This window comes from Branchiostoma belcheri, unplaced genomic scaffold (genome assembly GCF_001625305.1).
Source record: "Branchiostoma belcheri isolate BF01 breed outbred unplaced genomic scaffold, Haploidv18h27 scaffold149, whole genome shotgun sequence".
NCBI lineage: Eukaryota > Metazoa > Chordata > Leptocardii > Amphioxiformes > Branchiostomatidae > Branchiostoma > Branchiostoma belcheri.
Window position 1 is genome coordinate 407,319 of NW_017802924.1, and position 19,253 is coordinate 426,571.

Here is a 19,253-nt window from a genome sequence, read left to right on the forward strand (position 1 = left end):
AGTGTATTCGGCGTTTTAATTCTACGTAATGCATTGTAGCCACTTGGAATTTATCGTAAAGTGTAATCAAGAGGTTTCCGAATTCAGCGTAGATCGTTGTCGGGACCCCCCTTGCAGGCCCTCGGTCAAGGCTGGCGAAGGCTGCAGAGGCAATCCCAAGCCTGCGCTTGACGTCTTGGTCTGACAGACCTGCATTCCAGCGTGATGACGCCGTCTAGTTTAGTTAAAGTGTTGGACCACCTCTTAACTGACTCTCTGTTGATCCTTTAATAATATGGTGTAATAATAAGGCTTTATCTTTTTCTACAGTCATCAGAGGTGTTACCTGGACCCACCCCACTCTTCACTACAGCGTTTGAGTCCCAAGTGTTGGCTGCCTGCGCACATGAAGTTGCCAACTTCCCCAACTCTTCCTCCATCTTTGATTCCATGGCTTCCTTCTCAACCTCCACATGGTCTTCCAACATCCCCCCCTCTCCTGCCAGGGGGGTGTCCAGTACCATCCCCCCCAAGGGGGGGAAAACCAGGCGGAGCCAGTCACTAAGGAGACTCACCCCCACTGGGAAACACTCAGTTGCACTTCCTGTGGGGTCAGATGTCATTTCCTCCCTGCCTCCACTCTGTCTACCTGGTAAGGATACATCAATATATCAGTGTTCGAAATACTTTTTTGAGCCAGGTAGCACACTGTGCTACCTGGGGCAAAAACTAGGAAGCGCATCAGAATTTTAGGTTGCGCCTAACAGGCTCGAGCTGTATTTTTGGGCAAATTTCAACCATTTTAAACATTTTACGGCATCAAAAACTCATATAATGAGGAAAACATGTTCTGGGGATGGATTATTTTTCCGCCGAGCTGCCGAAAACGTCGTAGCATGTCGCAACCATGCGGCCAGCAGGATTTTTTTCAGGTAGCGCACCGCGCTACCTCAGTCCGGGAGCAAGTAGCGCACAAGGAAATCACGTAGCGCGGCGCTAGTGCGCTGTATGATCATACATATGGCATGGTTTACTTTTCAGTGTTCATCAGAAGATAAAAAAGACTTTAAACTATAAAGCTTCAAATTTGTTTATATAATTATTTTGCTTAACTTTCCATCTTACATTTGAGTTTTTTTTTATTCCAACATGTAATCACCAGACGTGGTGACGGCACACTCAATCTTTATCAACTTATATTATTGCCACCACCAACACAGGGGACAAATACATGACAGGACAATACTCATTTTCACCTGAGCGAAGTGAGGAAAGTCGTGTAAAGTGCCTTTCCCAAGGGCACAAGATCGGTGGCATGTCAGGACTTGAACCCGGGACCTCTAGGTTCCGAGTCGAGCACTCTGCCGCTACGCCACACAACCCCACTGAGAGTTGAAATTGTTCATTAGATATCTCAATGATTAAAGAACATTTAATGCACTTTCCTCCTCCACATCTTTCTAAGAATGTCTTAACGAGGCAGTCCTGTCTAATTGTACCCAGGCAATGCATACGTTTACAAAGACCGCCCTAAGGACCACGTACACTACCTCGTTCTGACTGATATCTCAGGTGCCCACTCCTACGCCACTGTCTACACCTGCTACAGGAAATTTCTTGCCACTCAGGTGAGGTGCTACATCATAGGCCGTGTTTATGTAAAGTCACCCAAACCGCGATTCGGGTAACTCAAATTCCTCACATCTGGTCCACCTGCCACACACTCCTGTGAAACCGTGTCCGATCACAATTCGCTTGAGCTACATTTATTGCTGTTTCATGATAACACGCAAGGTGGCGTGTTATTAATGTCAGAGGTCAACGACCTGCTTGCTGATGCCCCCCTCCCAGTGTATCTTGGCCGAATGCGGACGTGGTCCCGCCAGAGGCGGTGAAGCTCGCCCTAGAAAGGACACATTATTTGACCATTACTGCTCTTTAAGTTGCTGCCACGTAAAAGTTGGTATTGCAGAATATTATAGATAAAGAAATATCACCCCGTAATCCATGACCAGGTGAAGTCACATTGAAATCACATTGCGTTCAGACGCAAATCGCGATGCGGGGAAAACCGATTTGAACCACCTCTAGAAGTGGTTTGGGATCGAGGCGCTTTCAATGTGATTTGGAGCATTCAGATGGAGCCACTTGAAACCGGCTTCGGGGTAAACCACATGTAAAGCGCCTTGGGTGACTTCACTTAAACACGGCCTATGTTTACACTCAAACTTGCCAAAGACAGCTACCCAGCTGACCTGTACAATCTGGTCTTCTCTTAGCAAGTGTTCTTCTTACTCAAAAAAAAATTGATGACATATATGTAAGCCATCTTTGATACCAAGTGAGCCTGAAACCCGACTCAAACTAGACAATTTTGATAAAATAATTTCTCACTTAGTTACTGTTAAGAATCAGTGCAGCTACAATGTATACATGTATGCGTGAAAATAATATGGTGGTTATAGGCAGGGATTATAGGCTGCATGCAGTCCTAAATTGTGCAGAGAAAAAGTGGTTATCATGGCCAAATGGTCGACGTCAGCTTATATAGAGTCAGTTGGTGACTTTGGTAAGCTTGACTGTATTTTTTTTTCCTTTGACTCAAGCATCAGAAATCTGTACATGTATTGACCATCATTTATAGTACAAATGTACCATCTTCTTTGAAGTATATATAATTCCAACAATCAAACTTATGTTAAAAAGGGCTAAATGTTCTTGTGAACACTGAGTAAATTGGGACTTGCAAGAGTGTTGGCAAGAACGTTTAGCCCTTTTTGTCATAATAAAGTATACAAACACGATGAACTTTCATGCTAACAATCAAACTTTTTCTTCTTTTCCACAAACATTACTGAAAAATGTGATTATTAATGTTTTTGTCTGTTTAGGTCAGGGGAAAGTCGGAGTATTCCATACGGGCTGTTCCACTAAATGATGAGGGGGAGGAAGGCACCAAGATCTGCTATGTGCCCCTGTGTTGCTGTATGGTGTCCAGGGCACCTTATTTCTTCACTATGAGGGATTGTCTCACTTGGTAGGGCAACACTTATTATTATTATTATCATGTTTCTTCACCTCCTCCTCCTCCTGCCATTTCTTTAAACTAATTCAACTCCTTAATTTTTGGGCCAAATAAAGCCACACCGACTTAATTTAATGGATGACATCCTCCGAAGACCCCCAAATTAGTGCACGTGGGCGAATAAAAAAAAATTCTGGTCAAAAATAAAAATGCTAACAAACCACTGGCATAATGAATTTGCGGCAGTACATAGCGACAAATACGACAAGCCTGCACATGCTGGCTTTTTGCGGCATTTATGAATCGGTACTGTACGTATGTACTGAGTTCTTGAGTCGTAGAGCTTCTGTAGCCTGGGTGCCGTCCTCCGAGTTACCACCGGCTCCCTATCGTCGTTAACTACCATGGACTACCCAGAGCCTCGGAGGACGTGATCTTTTTTTTTTTTTGAGAACGCGCGCGGATGTCATCCATAAAATTTAGTTGGTGTGACCTAACATGAAATTTGGTGAGAGTGGTTCAAATCTTACAGTCGTATGGCCACACCTGGGGTCATATTGAGGTCACCTGAGTTTAGTGCTGAATGGCAGCCGCTCCAGACCCTTGTGATTCAGCCAAATCAATTGTAAGCTCCTCACAACTCAGCCCTTGGCTGTGAAGACTGCAGCCGGCCCACACAATCACCATAACAGGACACAGAGGATTGCATACAAAACCACAGTACGTGTTTAAAGTTAAAACTTTTGTTCCAACACAAAAAATTCTCTCACCTAGAGCTTTCGACCAGTCACTCGACCAGGTCTTCCTCAGTAGACTGACCCAGTGAAGCTTGTCATGTGGCTTCTTTGAAGTGTGACGTCAACACTGGGTCAAAGGTATCTGGTAGACGATGTCGGCCCCCATCGCGTTTCAATGTAGGGTGATGGGCCCTGATGTATATGGCTTCCTTCACCCCTCTCAAGAAATAGTCTTGTTCAGTGTCTACTGACTCAGAGGAAGACCAGAGTGACTGGTCGAAAGCTCTAGGTGAGAGAATTTTTTGTGTTGGAACAAAAGTTTTAATTTTAAACATGTAACTACCAATTGACACAGAGTAAAACCACATACAGTACATTGTACATTGAGGTTCACATATTTTGGTTGACTTCTCAGCCTGGTACAGCAGCTGCACAAGGACGTGCGGACCATGGAGATGGTGGTGGCAGACTTCAGCTCCAACCTCGCCCTGGTGCCACGCCCACCTCCCGGACATCTTGCCATTGTAAGTCTTCTCCAAGCAGATGTTAGGGTGGGCTAGATACCCCCTAGGAAGGAAGCTGGGAAAATTTAACAAGTTAGCATCCCCCACCATCTGCTTGGAGATTAGTTATAAGACATTTACAATGTACATTTACATGTAGAATGAACAAAAAGGTGCATAATTATAAAGATGAAAGACAAACTAAGATGAAAGTCCTTGGTCTTTATCTTGCCCTTGTATTAAGTGTGCTTGTAGCATTATGTTTGATTTGATTTGGATTCATATAACATGTAGTGTGCACATCTCTATTTCTCAGTATTTATTTTTATTACGTTTGTAATTTTGTTACTTTAACTTTTTCTCAGAGGCCAACAAAACAGATTATTAAGTGAGAATACTGGACACTGAACAGGACTACTTTTTAAGAGGCATTAAGGAGGCCATATATATCAGAGCACTTCAGCCTTCACTTAATAGAGATGGTGGACGATATAATCTCTCTGGCACTTTTGATCAATTGCTTACATCACGTATCGGTAAAGTCTCGTGTGAATAAGGTTACGTGTTTGTAAACCGTAACTCTCGCGAGATCACGTTGTGAAGTGATTGGTCATTAATTATCCTGATGAAGGCGACAGTGGTTGCTGAAAATTTGATCCCTGTAAATTGTGTGTTGGAATAAAGTTCAACCTTCTACTATGTGTATGATTACTACCAAGTTGAACTTTCAGGATAAAACAGATTATTGGTTACCCAATTAGTACTGATCAGTTTAGCACTATCCCTTTCTCAGCTTACACAAAACCTGTAATAGACTTAAAGTTTTGATCCAAAATAACCTTCTTATTTGTACTAAAACCAGTCGTTCCAGCTAAACAAGTTCACGGTGACGGTTCCGCCAGCCCTGGACCCGGACCAGCGGGTACTGGACATGCCGCTTCACTACCCCTTCCTCAGCTTCTCATTGGATAACATTTTAACCTTGGTGGCCTGCATCCTGACTGAGCAGAGAATCGTATTCCTGGCCTCAGATTACGCACTCCTCACTATAGTCATGGAGGTGAGTCAGCGTTAGATCATTAGGCCACACCTATTTGATTAGTTGGTTTCTCAGATTTTTTTCAGGAAAAACAGAAAACAGAAAAAAAGCAACAGGGCAAAAGATGAAATATATAAGAATAAAAACAGACTTAGGCTATCCTATTATGACTCCAAATGCTATTATAGGAACCATGAGGTTAACATCTAGCCTGGGTACCATCCTGGTTAGTTTACGTCTGCTCCCACAGTTGCTACAGACGTAAACTAACCAGGATGGTACCCAGGCAAGTTAACATCCAGGCTGGACTTTTAATAATTTAGCATTGTTAGATGGAAAAACTGTAATAATTCTGAAGAGAAGAAAAGTGACTTGTATTAGCCTCAAGATTTTACCTTAATAGGTAGTTGGGCAGCCTTGGCTGTATATGTTCAGCTACATAGTGTTGTTAAGACGTTTGTTGTGTTTGTGTAGAGTTTCCTGACGTATCTGCAGGTACATAGTGTTGTTTACACGTTAACTTTGTTGTGTTTGTGCAGAGTTTCCTGACGTACCTGCAGCCGTTTGTGTGGCACAATGTTTACGTCCCCGTGCTGTCCAGCTCCATGGTGGACCTGGTGGAGGCTCCAGGTGTCTTCATGATGGGCTGTCATGTCTCACACAGGGAGAAAATCATCAAGGTACAGTCAGTCTTTCCAACACACTTTTAACTGTACAGCTACAGTCTTTGTCAAAGAAATGTCCAATTGAGCAATCCACAGCTTCTGTGACATCACATTATCCCTTGTCCAGAGGAGCACAACAACTGTTGTTCTGCACATACAGTACCATCTATATAGCACTCTGTATAGGTACGATTTGAGGGTATTTCTTGTGCAACGCATCACACCACCGCGAAACGCAACGAATGCGGAAGTTAAACTATGCCACTGCAGAGGAAAAAAAAATTGAGGGTCTATGATCTAATTAAGACATGAAATTATTGAAAAATATTGTGCCAGGAATGCCAGCAGGACAAGGGTTATGCAGATGACACACATGACTCCGTGAGCTGTGGATCATAGCAGCTATATGTAGGTTGCAGAAAGTGTTCAGAAAGTTGGGGATGCCACAGACTTTCTGCAACTTATGATCCACTGCTCACGGAGTCATGTGTGCATAATGTGATGTCACAGAAGGAGTGGATTGCCCATTCCTTGACAAAGACTGGAGTTGTCCAATATGTTCAATTTCTTGTATTGGATATTAATGTTTAAACTTGCTTCATAATAACTTCTACCAACACAGGTGAACTTTCAATAATATTAACAGTAACTGTTACACTTAACTGCTTTGCATCAATGTGTTTTTCTCCCTCACCTCTCTCTTGCTATTTTCCATGTTCTTTGATTTCTTCCTAACTCTTACTCTTTCCTGCTTCCAAGTTGACAGAAACAATCTGGGTGAGTTTTGAATTTTCGAATTTTAACCTTGTGTAGAGAAGAAGAGTTTTACTTTTTCATTTCAATCTATAAGGCGCTGTGATCTTTGATATTTATACAGTAACTAAAGCCTGAATTCTGTTTAAGCAGAAGAGTTATGAACTGATGTATTCTGTACATTATGTCATTCCAGGTTCCTGGGATTGTGGTAGCAGACATCCAGTCAGGGGAGGTCTTCATGGCTGACTCTGTCCTGGACAACGCTGGACTTCCCTGTTTCCCCAGGGCAGCTGCAGAGTTCTTCAAAGAAAAGTATGATCAAAAATAGCCTGGAATATAATTTGTACTTATATAGAGTTCGAACTTGTTCCAACACAAGGAAGAAACTCACCATAAATTATCGGCTGATCACGTCAACCTTCTTTAGATGTGTGATGCAATCGCTGATCACTTTCCGGAAGTCAGAAGCGTCAGGAGTGCATCACCACCGTGATGGTGAGAGATTCCGTCTTCCCGCCACTTTTGATGCACTCCTGACGTCATCACGCTTCCGGAAAGTGATCAGCGATTGCATCACACGTCTGATGAAGGTTGATGGGATCAGCCGAAAGTTTAGGGTGATCTTTCTTCCTTGTGTTGGAACAAGTACGAAGTCTAAACTATGGATTCTACCAACACAGATGAGCTTTCATTGGAATATAACTTGTTTTCAAGGTCGATGTCAGTCATCCATACATTGCAGCTAGAATGTTTGTTCATATCATGTGTGTCAACTTCATTGTGATAATTTGTTGTACAGTAACTGAATGTTGTAATTTTGTACAGTTATAAATAACAGTACTGTGATGTCGACAAGTCCATGAAGATTTGTTTTGTGCTCTTAGGCAAACCTGACTACTGGTAATAGGTGGTAAGGTGCTCTTGTGGTTTAGGGTTGTTGACTCAGAATCTGAAGGTGCTGGGTTTGAATCCCCGGCAGGCCCCACTTTTGTGTCCTCGGGACACCTTTATCCTCACTTAACCTATAAAAAATGACTGCCTAGCTTTGGTTAGGGGCATCCTTTCAGATGGGACATAAAGCCAGAGGTCCTGAGTGTAAGGAGAGCCACATGATTAAAATCCCACCACACCTATTCGGAGGCCCGCATGCCCTTTTCCGTAGAGCGTAATCGGCCGTTATAATTCTACGTAGAGTGTAGATGGACTGCTCTATTTCAACGTAGAGTGTTATTGGCACATTTTGCGTAGAGCGTAATTCGCGTTTTAATTCCATGTAATGCGTTGTAGCACTTGGAATTTATCGTAAAGCGTAATCACTACTGTACCATAATACATAGCAGGCTCTCAAAACTTAGCGTAGAGCGTTGTCGGGAACCCCCCATGCAGGCCCTCCTATACAGCTTGTGTGTTACACCTAGAAGACCGTTTACAGGTTATCGGAAACAAGCAGAAGTTTTATCCTGATTCCAGGTGTGGCACCATGAAGTTCCAGTATGACTTCTCCTACCTGCACTCCCCCACACCTACATCTGTGGAGGAGGCTCGCAAACACAGGGAGACATGGCAGCACCAGCTCAGCAGGAACATACAGATCACCTTCCTACAGACTATGGTCCGACTCTTCAGGTATGTACTACATAGTGCCTCACACCTAAACCCAATTTTAGGTTCAGGTCCGGATTCAAGTCCAGAGGTTTAGGTTCAGTTCTGAACTTGCAAGTCCAGACCTATACCCATGGCATATACAAAATTGCATGTTGGCAACCTTGCAATGTTGTCTGGTTGAAACTTTGGCCACATGACATGGAGGCCGGTACTTGACGATGCCCGATGGCAATATTTTCATCATTTTGCAGTAAAGATTTTGCAATCTACGGAAGATTTTAGGTGCTTTGGAAAGAAAAGGGGTATGTGAAATGGTCTTTTATGGTAATAAGTCCGAACTCGGTTCTTGACTTTTAGTTTTTTTTGGACTTGAACCTAAACATTATACAAGTCCGGATTCAAGTCCAGTGAACCGGTATGCAGCACTAGTACAACATGTACATTACATAATAACATACCTAGTACCTGTACAAATGTAAGTCAGGCTTGATCATGCAGAGTTTAAAATACCCACTCTCAAACTCCCACCATGGAAGTTATGTCCTGTATGCTCATACATGTACATGTATTGGAAACGCCAGGCTGCCCAGTGTGCAAGTTACTGGTATTCTTTTTTGCATACCAATTAACCTTTAAGGCTTTTCAAGTTTACAACAGCCCGATTACTGCTTCTGATTTTATAAGCGGCTTCAATTGGAAATTGTCTACTGTGCTTGTACATGTAGGAGCCACACCTTCCAGTAAATTAGGGCATCCGAAAGCATCTGGCAAAGTTACAAACTTTACTTGAAAAATTCTTGCACAAATAAACATTTTTTATTTTTCGTTTTGAATTTTGGTCAATGTTGCCTCAGAGTTTTTACATCTTTTCCAACACATACACACACACACACACACACACACACACACAACACACACACACACACACACACACACACACACACAGGCAAACACACACACAAACACACACACACAAACACACACACACACAAACACACACACATGGAAACTATGGATCGGATGTCATCCTTAAATATGCAAATACAATCTTGAACAAGGCATTCTGCCAAAGTACATTTTATTATCAAGGGTTTCATGTACAATCATGTATTCGCAGTAAGAATCTAACAATCGCTGTTCCGGGTTTCAGAGATGTGAAGGAGTATGTGAGCACAGTCAACCAGCGCAGGTATTTAAACAAAGACAAGTTCTTAGAAGACAAGGAAGAAGGGGACAAACCATTTTTCAAAGAGGTAGGCATGCAGCCACTATCTTAGTAAAATTAGCCTTGCTATCATCTGTTGAACTGCTATTTATAATGAACAATTGGCATTGGTCTATTGTTGTCAATGTTGACTATCGTGCTAATCAGCCAAGAATGGGTGCTTGATTATATAAGCAAGGATCCATTTGAATCAAATTGAAGTTAATTGGCAGTTGAGTGGGGTCGTGTGGCGCATTCGGTAGCGCGTTCGGCTGACACCCCAGAGGTCGCGGGTTCGAACCCTGCCCATGTCACCGATCTTGTGCCCTTGGGAAAGGTACTTCACACGACTTTCCTCACTGCACTCAGGTGGAAATGAGTACCTAGCTTCGGTTAAGCTACGGTCACACCCCGCCATACGTGCTTTTTGTCCGTGGGTTTGTTTTTGGAGGCTACGTCTGCTACGTTTTTTCTGAAAATGTGGGGAAGGAGTGGCATCGACGCACGTCACTCGCACGGTTTCGCAAGGTGTAAGAATGTGGTCTGCAAGCTACGTCTGGCTGTGAGCGGTTGCGTGCATCGTACGTTGCGCAAGTGGTAAGTGAGTAGTACGTGCTTACAACGTACGATCTCTGTGCGATTGCAACTTTACCGTAAGGAGGCCGTACTCACACGTGCTTCTTCCGTACGGCACGTTCGGGGCACGCGCGTCGCTCGTACTCACACGCACGGGTGGTGAATCCGTAGACCGCACGCAGAAAAAGTTTTACACACACTTAAAGTTCTACAGCGTGTCTGCGTGCTCCCAAATCCGTAGGATTCCGTGCAGGTCACCTTCCTACAGACTATGGTCCCACTCTTCAGGTATGTACAACATGTACATTACATAACATACAGGCTTGATCATGCAGAGTTTGAAATACCCACTCTTACTGCAGGTGTGCCAGTCCCACATGTTTAAGAGGTTTCTGAAGGACAGGATGGACCAGAAGAGAGACTTTTACTCCATCATGGAAGAAACTATGCAGTGGCAGGGGGAGCAGATGACTGACAACCCTGATAACAAACTCATCAGGTTTGTGTGTCTGTTTTAGTACAACGTTTGGTAGGGTCGTGTGACGCAGCGTTTGCGCGTTTGGCTCAGGGCCAAGAGGTCCCAGTTTCGATCCCCACCCATCTTACCGATCTTGTGCCCTTGGGAAAGGCACTTTACATGACTTTCCATTTTTACTTCACTCAGGTGTAAATGAGTACCTAGCTTCGATTAGGGACGTCCCTCGGATAGGACGTAAAATAGAGGTCCTGTGTTTGGGAGAGCCACACCCCACGCACGTAAAAGAACCCACAACACTTATTGAAAAGAGTAGGGGACCTTCCTGGTGTGAGTGGTTCAAACCTTACAGTCCGGTCTTACGCGGCTTGTACATGTACGTACATGTACAAAACTGGTGTGTTATGCCTAAAGACGGTTTACCGGTTATGCAAAACAAACAAACACACCAGTTTTGTACAGTAAATACTAGCTGTGTAAGACCACACTGTAAGGTTTGAACCACTTGCACCGTGAAGGACCCCCACTCTTTTGAATACTACTATATAAGTGCAGTGGATCTTTAACATGCTCAAGATGTGGCCATCATCAAACACACCACCTCCAGCTTAAACTACGAGTAGGTATGTAGTATGTTCACTGAAGGAAAACATATTGTTTTTTTTGGTATTACTAAACATATCGTTTTTGCTTCGTTTCCTCTTCTTCCTCTTCTCCAAACAGTGACCTTAATGACCTGATTGGTCATTAATTATCCTGATGAAGGCGACAGTGGTTGCTGACAATTTGATCTCTGTATAATCTGTGTGTTGGAATAAAGTTCAACTGTTTACTATGATTACTATCAACACAGATGAACTTTCATGATAATCAGATCAGAAGTTTGTTAGCATAATATGAACTTCAAGGTAAACATCATACATTTGCTTTGCAAAATGTTTCTTTCTGTTTTTCTTATTGCAGGAGGCGTAAGATTAGTGCCACCTCTCCTGGGCAGAAGAACCGGAGGTCAGGGGTCGTGAACTTTGGCCTAGAGGTCAATGGCCCCAACAGTACCTTTCAACTGCCTAGTTTTACCCAGTCTCACAGGATGACAGACAAAACAACTGCTGGTGAGACAAAGTCTTTACTCTGTGTTTAGAACTTTGAAGCAATTAGTAGAACTGACAAAATGTTAGATCAAAAGTTGTTCCACAGTACTTTTGTCAATACTAGTTATAAAGTACTAAGCTGTTTTTTCTGCCCACTTCTACAGCCTACTTCTATGACAGCTGCATTCAGAAACTGACCAACTATTTAGAGGTACCACATTGTTTTTTAATTTCTTTAATTAGATACTAATTGTATAAAATTAATGTGTATACATTGTACATAATGTGTATTGATGCATTACACACATCTATAGATGAAACTGTCAGAAAATAAAGGTTGGTTTTCTTTTGCAAATATCTCTCAGACTGTTTCATCAAGTTATTATACAATTACCAGAATTTACTACAAATTACCTATTAAAATTACTGCAAATTACCAAATTTGACTACTACTGCCAACCAGTGTGTTTACCTCTCCATGGTGCTGAAATGTTGTTATTGTCAAACTGCACACAGCATGTCCCATCTGCAATATCAGTTAAATATATATAATGCAATGTCTGATGCTTGCAGAGCTGTGAACCCTCTGACCGTGCACCTTACCTGTACCTGAGAGGAATGGTGTACGCAGCAAAAGGAGCATCTATGACTGCCCTGGAGGACTTCCATAACCTCTGTTCAGCTGATGTCAAGCTCTTCCCAGCAGAGTCAGTACTAGCTATTCTATGTATTCTTCACACAAACAAAACAGGTTTTCTTCTCGTTTAAAGTTAAAACTTTTGGTCCAACACAAAAAGTTCTCTCACCTAGAGCTTTCGACCAGTCACTCTGGTCCTCCTAAGTAGACTGACCCAGTGAAGCTTGTCAAGTGGCTCCTTTGAAATGTGACGTCAACACTGGGTCAAAGGTATCTGGTAGAGATCACACTTCAAAGAAACCACATGACAAGCTTCACTGGGTCAGTCTACTGAGGAAGACCGGAGTGACTGGTCGAAAGCTGTAGGTGAGAGAACTTTTTTTGTGTTGGACCAAAAGTTTTAACTTTAAACATGTAACTACCAACACAGATGAACTTTCATGATGAAATAAGATGTTTTGGAGTACAGGAAGCTTGTATTGTTGCAGACATGTACAGAGTATCATAAACAGTCTGAGTGAGGTGGAGAGGAGTCAGTTGGAACAGAAGGGTCTGTACAAGGGCGGGCCCATGGAGCGGAAAACCATGCTGGGAAAACTGCGCCGGATGAGCACGGAGGTCGACAGAGGTCAAGGGTTGATTATCGCCTTGGACTTTGACCAGCTGCCTCAGAGGGACGTGGGTGAGTCAGGGACTTTACAATTCTGTCCTTGTTAGCAACTCAAGGGACTTGAAGAAAATGGACATAATAACCCCATTTGGATCAAATTATAATCAAAGGAGCCACCAAAAAGTAACCACATTCAATTTGCCAGATGGTCCTTGTGCAGAAGTTTGACTGTAACCCCCATACACTAATCAGAACTGAGACATGTTTTGCAATATAAAATTCAAGAATTTTGGACTAGATTTCGATAATTTAGAGGTCAGACTACCCTGTCAATGTGTGTTTTTCAGTATCTAAAACTCTGGTAGGTGATGTTTGACAGGTTATTTCTAATATATTACCTCCCGGACTTCAAAATGGGGTTGGCCCGATATATGGGCCACCCCATACCTGAGTAAAATATACATCATGCTAAGACGGCAATCACTTTTTCTTTTTCCTTTATTTTTGGCACCTTGTACAGAATTTTTCACTTTGTTATGAGCACTTCCACCACCGGCCGTACTTGGGCGTGCACCAAGATCTCCCCTGGACGTTATACCCGAGAGGGTTTTGTGACAGTAGTAATAAGATTAAGAAGATATTTGCCATGTATGAAGATAACATTAGCCCTGTCACTGTCGTAGGTAATACGTGGGTGTTGCATATTAGGGGATCTCTTATGATGCTTTTTTCAAGATGGCAGACATATGATTTTGACCTGGTAGAATTATGCTAGTAGACATTACAGAGAATAATCCTAACCTTACTTCCTGTTTGACATTTTTCAGACCTCCATGAGTTTAGCAAACATATCCGTCTACTGGACATCGCTGTGGACAGTGAGGTTATAGAGAGACTTTTCCAGTCCCTGACACTCCAAGACACAAATTGTACGGAACATGTTTCTTTATCTTTCCTATATTTAGTGCAAGTACAATTACATGTAGTAAGTAATAATGACAATTGTGTGACAAAGTTACATTGCTGAAGAAAAGTTTTAAATTGATATTAATGTTACAGTAATATTATCTCTTTGCAGATCTTGATCCGGACACATTTTCCATATTCTATGACTGCTGGAAGGAAGTAAGTTAAACATAAATTGTATAGCTTTATTTTTTTGTAAGATTTAAGGCATTTTCTTTGGTTATGAATGAAGATTTTTTTCTCAATGATTTTTTTCCATATTTTGGTAGTCATAAGTCAAACTAGTTGGATTGCTTTGTACAGCAGTCATGCATGTAGTAAACGTGATGTGAATTCTTCATTGTCTTTTTTTTCAAGACACAGCAAAATGTGAGTTTGAGCAAGGGCATTGTATAATGTCCTTGGTTTGACTAATAATAGATGGTGTCAGAACAGTCTGAGTTGTTTTGCACTTTCTTATTCTTAGAAAGTCTTGAAACTTGAAATGAGTCAGTGACATCATTTTTTGTGGGTAACTTGGTAAATAGTATTTACACATTATATAATACTTGTGCAATAAATGTTATAATAATGTTACACCATCACATTTTTGCCTCTGTCAGTAGTAATGCTAATATGTTAAAATCCAATGTTGACTGTGGTAATATTGACTGTGGTAATATTACTGTATGTTACACAGTGTTACGTGAATAGTTTCATCAGGTTGGTAAGCCACTAAATAAAGAGACTCTTTTTTTACACAATCTAGCGGCTTTTTAAGGTACTGCAGCTGAATTTCCTGTTTTGATATCTCGTGATCTAGACATGCTAGGGTGACGACATTTGGATGGTAGGTAGCTCTTGTGCTGGGGAAGAAGTGATGTGAGTTTGGGCCCCCCAGCGGCTTGCTCTGGAACTGCAGGGCTATCTGTTTGAAAATATTCAAAAGACGATAATTCAAGATCCGGTTGACGGATCGTCGTGATTTTTTGGTATGTAGGTAGCTTTCATGATGCTTTATGTAATTATGTGATAATTATGCAAATATGGATGTTATTTCCTGTTTTTTCCAGACAGAGCTGGACAACAGCAGGGTGGCCTGTCAACTCCCTGAGGACTGTCTCACTCGTGAAGAAGGGGTGTTAAAAGTGTCCAGGCTGATCCGCTGTGACCTGGGCACTGGCAGGCTCATTCTCACCCACAAGAGGTAACAACATGGTCGTACCAGTTTGGTGACAGAATTGAGAGGGGTGTTTACTCAGGCCAAACAAAAAAAGCTAAAACAAGAACATTTGAATGTATAATTTAAATGTAGGAGACTCAGTGTAAAAACATACAACACTGTACCTTCTCACATGACATCTGGAAACACACAGTCACACTTTTGAAGAAAATATAATAAAAGTAAAAAGTACACATGGTGATAATACACATGGTGTACATGTAAATAAGTACCTCTGACCTCTCTCTATTTCATTTTTCATTATGATACAAATGTAATATATTAGTTTTTGTTAGATTTCACAATTACTTGAATGTATAAGTAAGTTGTCATAGTTTAAGAAAAATTGTATTCAAAATCCCTTGATTTTAATCTCAAAGATGTAGGGTTTGTAGGTGACATTATGTCATCCTTGAAATAAACTTTAATACTTTTTCTCAGGCTACTGTTTAGGACAGGAGACAGGACTGAGGAGGTTGTACGTATCCGAGACATTAAGAACCTGGAGAAGTTCCAGTACAACACTGTCTTAACATCTGCTGACGCTCTCAAGATATACAGCAAAGGTCAGGGTTACTAATCTGGCACTGACATCTTGTCGGCTGTTACAAGAAAGTCTTTTCTAAATACTAGTCAACCTGTGTCAGACACCCTATGGTGTTGGATTGCATTATGTGGCAAGTTGTATAGGGGCTGGTCACCATATTATACTTGATTGTACAATGTATGAATGTGTTTGTAATATATAAGAATAAACAGCAGTAGTTGTCGGGCTAGATCAAATGAAGGTACATTGTATTTTGTATTTAGTTTACAAATGATGCCTTTCTACATGTAGTTTATTAAAAGTTGTAATGTCATGAGTAAACAACTATATTTGTCTGTAGCAGCAATTGTCATTATCCCCCTCCCCCCCTTCTCATACAGTGGATGATCAGAGTCCGTTCACAGCCATCCTGAAGGAGGAGAGGAACCAGTGGTTCATGTTGGTGCAGGAGCTGTGGTGTGGCAGGAACATCGCAGAGGGTGTGTGTGTGGTTAGATTTACATGTTGTACCACTGTACCACTGTTGTAAGGGACTGTTTGATATTTAGTGAGGGGGGATAACAGGCTGCCAATGGGATAGACGTAAATCATGTTTTAAAATGATGATGATGATGAAAATCATATGAATCTTTGAATCTATGAATATTTGAATCACGGACCCAAAATGTATTCCTTATCAATTCAATTTGTGGCCAAACCAAAGCACATTTTGAATCATGAACAGGGCCTTACTTCAGGCAAAACTCAATTGTTTCTCACAATTGAATAAATAGTTCATAATAATCAATCATGGACTACGTAGTATTAACATCTGTGTCCATAATATCACCATAGTCCATAATATTGAGAAAATTGAGAAATAGTGTGCTTAAAGATATTTTTACTGCAACATACCCTAGGTATGTACATTGTGATGTGTGAAGGAGTACATACCAAAAGTATGTTGCAGTAAAAATATCTTAAAGCACACTGTTTCTCAAGGTGGTGATATAATGGACCCTGGTGATATTATGGACACGGATGTTACATGTGTACAATCAAATCAAATCAACTTTATTGCTCAACAACTGTAGCTGGTACAATGTATGGCAAAGAAACAACAATGGTACATATTATTACATAAACTAATACTAAGATATAATTCTAACGGGCTAGTCCATAATGATACTGAAGCTAATCTATGGTGTTTTCTTAGGAAGAGTATTATTACATTCTGTAATTCAGGAGATATATCAGCTATTTACAATATGGTGTCGCTTTTGTAGTGATTCAAATATGAATTTTCCAACGTACACTGATATCTGAGTAAGACATGAAAGGAGCATATTAAAGATATCTGATTTTGAGAGAGGAAGCGTAACATTTACATTTGTAAGTTTTGGAAGCTATGGATTGCATCTGATTCAACTTTTTGTCTGTTTTTCTTCATATGTTGGACATGACATCATAACGTGGAATTCGTCTTCAATGTATTACATGTATCTGTAGGAACCAAAGACTCTCAGGTTGTCCACCAGGCTGCCCAGAACGTCCTGCTCATCAACGCTGTAGTCCTGAGTGGGGATTATGAGGAGTGTGCTCACTTTGATGGAGTGGAGAAGGCTGCTGAAGTAAGTGACTCTCAGTGTATAAAATTGGTCTTCTGTACAGTGGATTGCAGTTCTACCTCCCACTGCTAGGTGGCACTGCAGTTGGAAAGATGCAGTCCCAAATGAGACTAAAATAATTGTATTCTCTGTATCTGTATAGCCGGTATAACTGCCCTTTGGCGCAGCAGCAGCTGGCTACATTACACTGAAAAACTTGTTACACCTAACCCTTCAACATCTAACTCTAAACGTTGTTTAAAGCTAGTATCTAATCATGGTACTTGACTGAGTAGATTTTTGCCAGCTTTGTTCAATGTTTGGGTGTCAGATACAGTACAGATACAGTACAGAAAAAAACATTCAAGCAGAAAAACATTCAGCAGGGAAAGACTGGACAATTGAAACAATAAGTAACTGCACATACATGTTACAGTACTAGTAGCAGTAGGCATTCCATCGGTCTCGTAAGACCATGAAGAAGAATCTTTTTCTACATCATGTACTTATTCTTTGTTTTACGCTTAAAGCGTCTGAGTTCTGATGCAAGTCTCTGCACATACATACTAGTAAACACCAATAAACTATTACAGCAAGTATCTCTTCTCTGTTAGAAAGACCTCATGACACATTTCATTACAATTATAAGCTGTGTATAATCCAGTCTTATGAGCATTAGTCCAATTCAAGTCATCAAGCTAAGTATTTAAATTTGATTCATCATCATCATCACATGTCATCCAACCAGCTATTCCCATCTTGGCCCCGGCCAGCTTTTTTTAAATTTAAAGCATTTCATGTTTATCTAGTGTTAGAACACCTGATAAAGTTTTCCTTCCAATTCCTATGCTTCTCTACAGAATCTTTGCTACTTCACTAAGAGACGCAAAGAGGGGAAAGACAAACTTCCTCAGGAAACAACTGAGGTAGGGACAGGCAACAGTGCTGTTTCATCACTCTCTAAATATGTCAGTCTTTGTTTCTTTAAACTCTTGCAATGAATTCAAATTCAAATGCTTCTTTTATTATGTTTACCAAAGGAAAACATTGTTTTTACTCAGTTTCTTCCTCCTCCTCTTCTGTCTCAAACACTAACCTCTGACCTGGCCAATGACATGATTTGTTGACGTCTGCCACCATGGTGACTGGTGTTGGGTTACATAATGTTGCAATTTCATGGTCTGCTCTACTCCTGTCACCATATACTCGTAGTACATGTATGTGAATGTGTTTGAGTAAAAGTTAACAGGGCAGACCATGTCCGAAGGTAAACATTATGCATTTGCTTTGCAAATGTTACTTCAGTCTCTAGTTCAAAGTTAAGATGGGAAGATTGCAAGACGTGAGTTTTGGTCTGTTTTTAGGTTCTGATTCAGAGAGTGAACCCGTCGCAGGATGAGACTGTGAGGAACACTGTTGAAGCACTTCTCTACACATCAGGAGGTAAGGAAGAGTTTCAGTTTCCTCAGTCTGTGTATGGAGGCTTTGCTTTTTGTTACCTCTAAGAAAAAAGAAGGTATTATTTTTGGTATACATGTATGTGTGTGTCTGTGTTTCTGCATGGCCCCTAGGGCCAATTTACACAGAGAAAAAAATAATTTGTCCTACAACGATCGATGCATGGGACAAATGATTTTTTTGCGTCTGTGTTAACTGGCCCTTAGATTAGGTTAGGTTGGAGTGGATATGGTTGGGTTCAGTCTGTCCCAGAGGGAGTATCACTTGTACATCTTGCACTTGCTGTTCATACAAAAGTCATTTTAGTCTCATGACCCTTTTGACAGCTGGTGTTTTTCTCTTGCACAAGAAAGAACGAGATTGCAAAAAGACATGTCAAACAGGTCATGTTGCATCAGTAGCTGTATAGGAGTCCTTTTTTAAAGAGAGATTTCAACCCCTCATTTCAGTACAGTAGTCATTCACTAGCCACATCCTAGTCATTTCAGTACAGTAGAGTGAGTGTGGAGAAATGGTGTAATCACAAATTGACAGGGTGGTCAAATTGTCTTGGTTTGACCAATGATCGAGAGAGTGTCTGATTTTTATTTTGC

The 19,253-nt window shown here is 41.3% G+C and overlaps 1 protein-coding gene across 1 annotated transcript in view; it reads left to right on the top strand.

The window, feature by feature from the left end:
• Positions 1-19,253, top strand: part of LOC109465149 (DENN domain-containing protein 3-like) — a 28,467-nt gene that overhangs the window by 1,086 nt on the left and 8,128 nt on the right. Inside the window, exons 3-24 of the mRNA XM_019762299.1 lie at positions 306-631; positions 1,483-1,607; positions 2,871-3,016; positions 4,157-4,265; positions 5,107-5,304; positions 5,823-5,963; positions 6,898-7,016; positions 8,175-8,330; positions 9,460-9,562; positions 10,452-10,588; positions 11,528-11,676; positions 11,820-11,866; positions 12,229-12,362; positions 12,781-12,974; positions 13,730-13,831; positions 13,981-14,027; positions 14,921-15,054; positions 15,511-15,635; positions 15,997-16,095; positions 17,105-17,226; positions 18,063-18,128; positions 18,567-18,645. Coding sequence (XP_019617858.1) covers positions 306-631; positions 1,483-1,607; positions 2,871-3,016; positions 4,157-4,265; positions 5,107-5,304; positions 5,823-5,963; positions 6,898-7,016; positions 8,175-8,330; positions 9,460-9,562; positions 10,452-10,588; positions 11,528-11,676; positions 11,820-11,866; positions 12,229-12,362; positions 12,781-12,974; positions 13,730-13,831; positions 13,981-14,027; positions 14,921-15,054; positions 15,511-15,635; positions 15,997-16,095; positions 17,105-17,226; positions 18,063-18,128; positions 18,567-18,645 — 2,858 coding nt within the window. The remainder of the gene's footprint in view (positions 1-305; positions 632-1,482; positions 1,608-2,870; positions 3,017-4,156; positions 4,266-5,106; positions 5,305-5,822; positions 5,964-6,897; positions 7,017-8,174; positions 8,331-9,459; positions 9,563-10,451; positions 10,589-11,527; positions 11,677-11,819; positions 11,867-12,228; positions 12,363-12,780; positions 12,975-13,729; positions 13,832-13,980; positions 14,028-14,920; positions 15,055-15,510; positions 15,636-15,996; positions 16,096-17,104; positions 17,227-18,062; positions 18,129-18,566; positions 18,646-19,253) is intronic.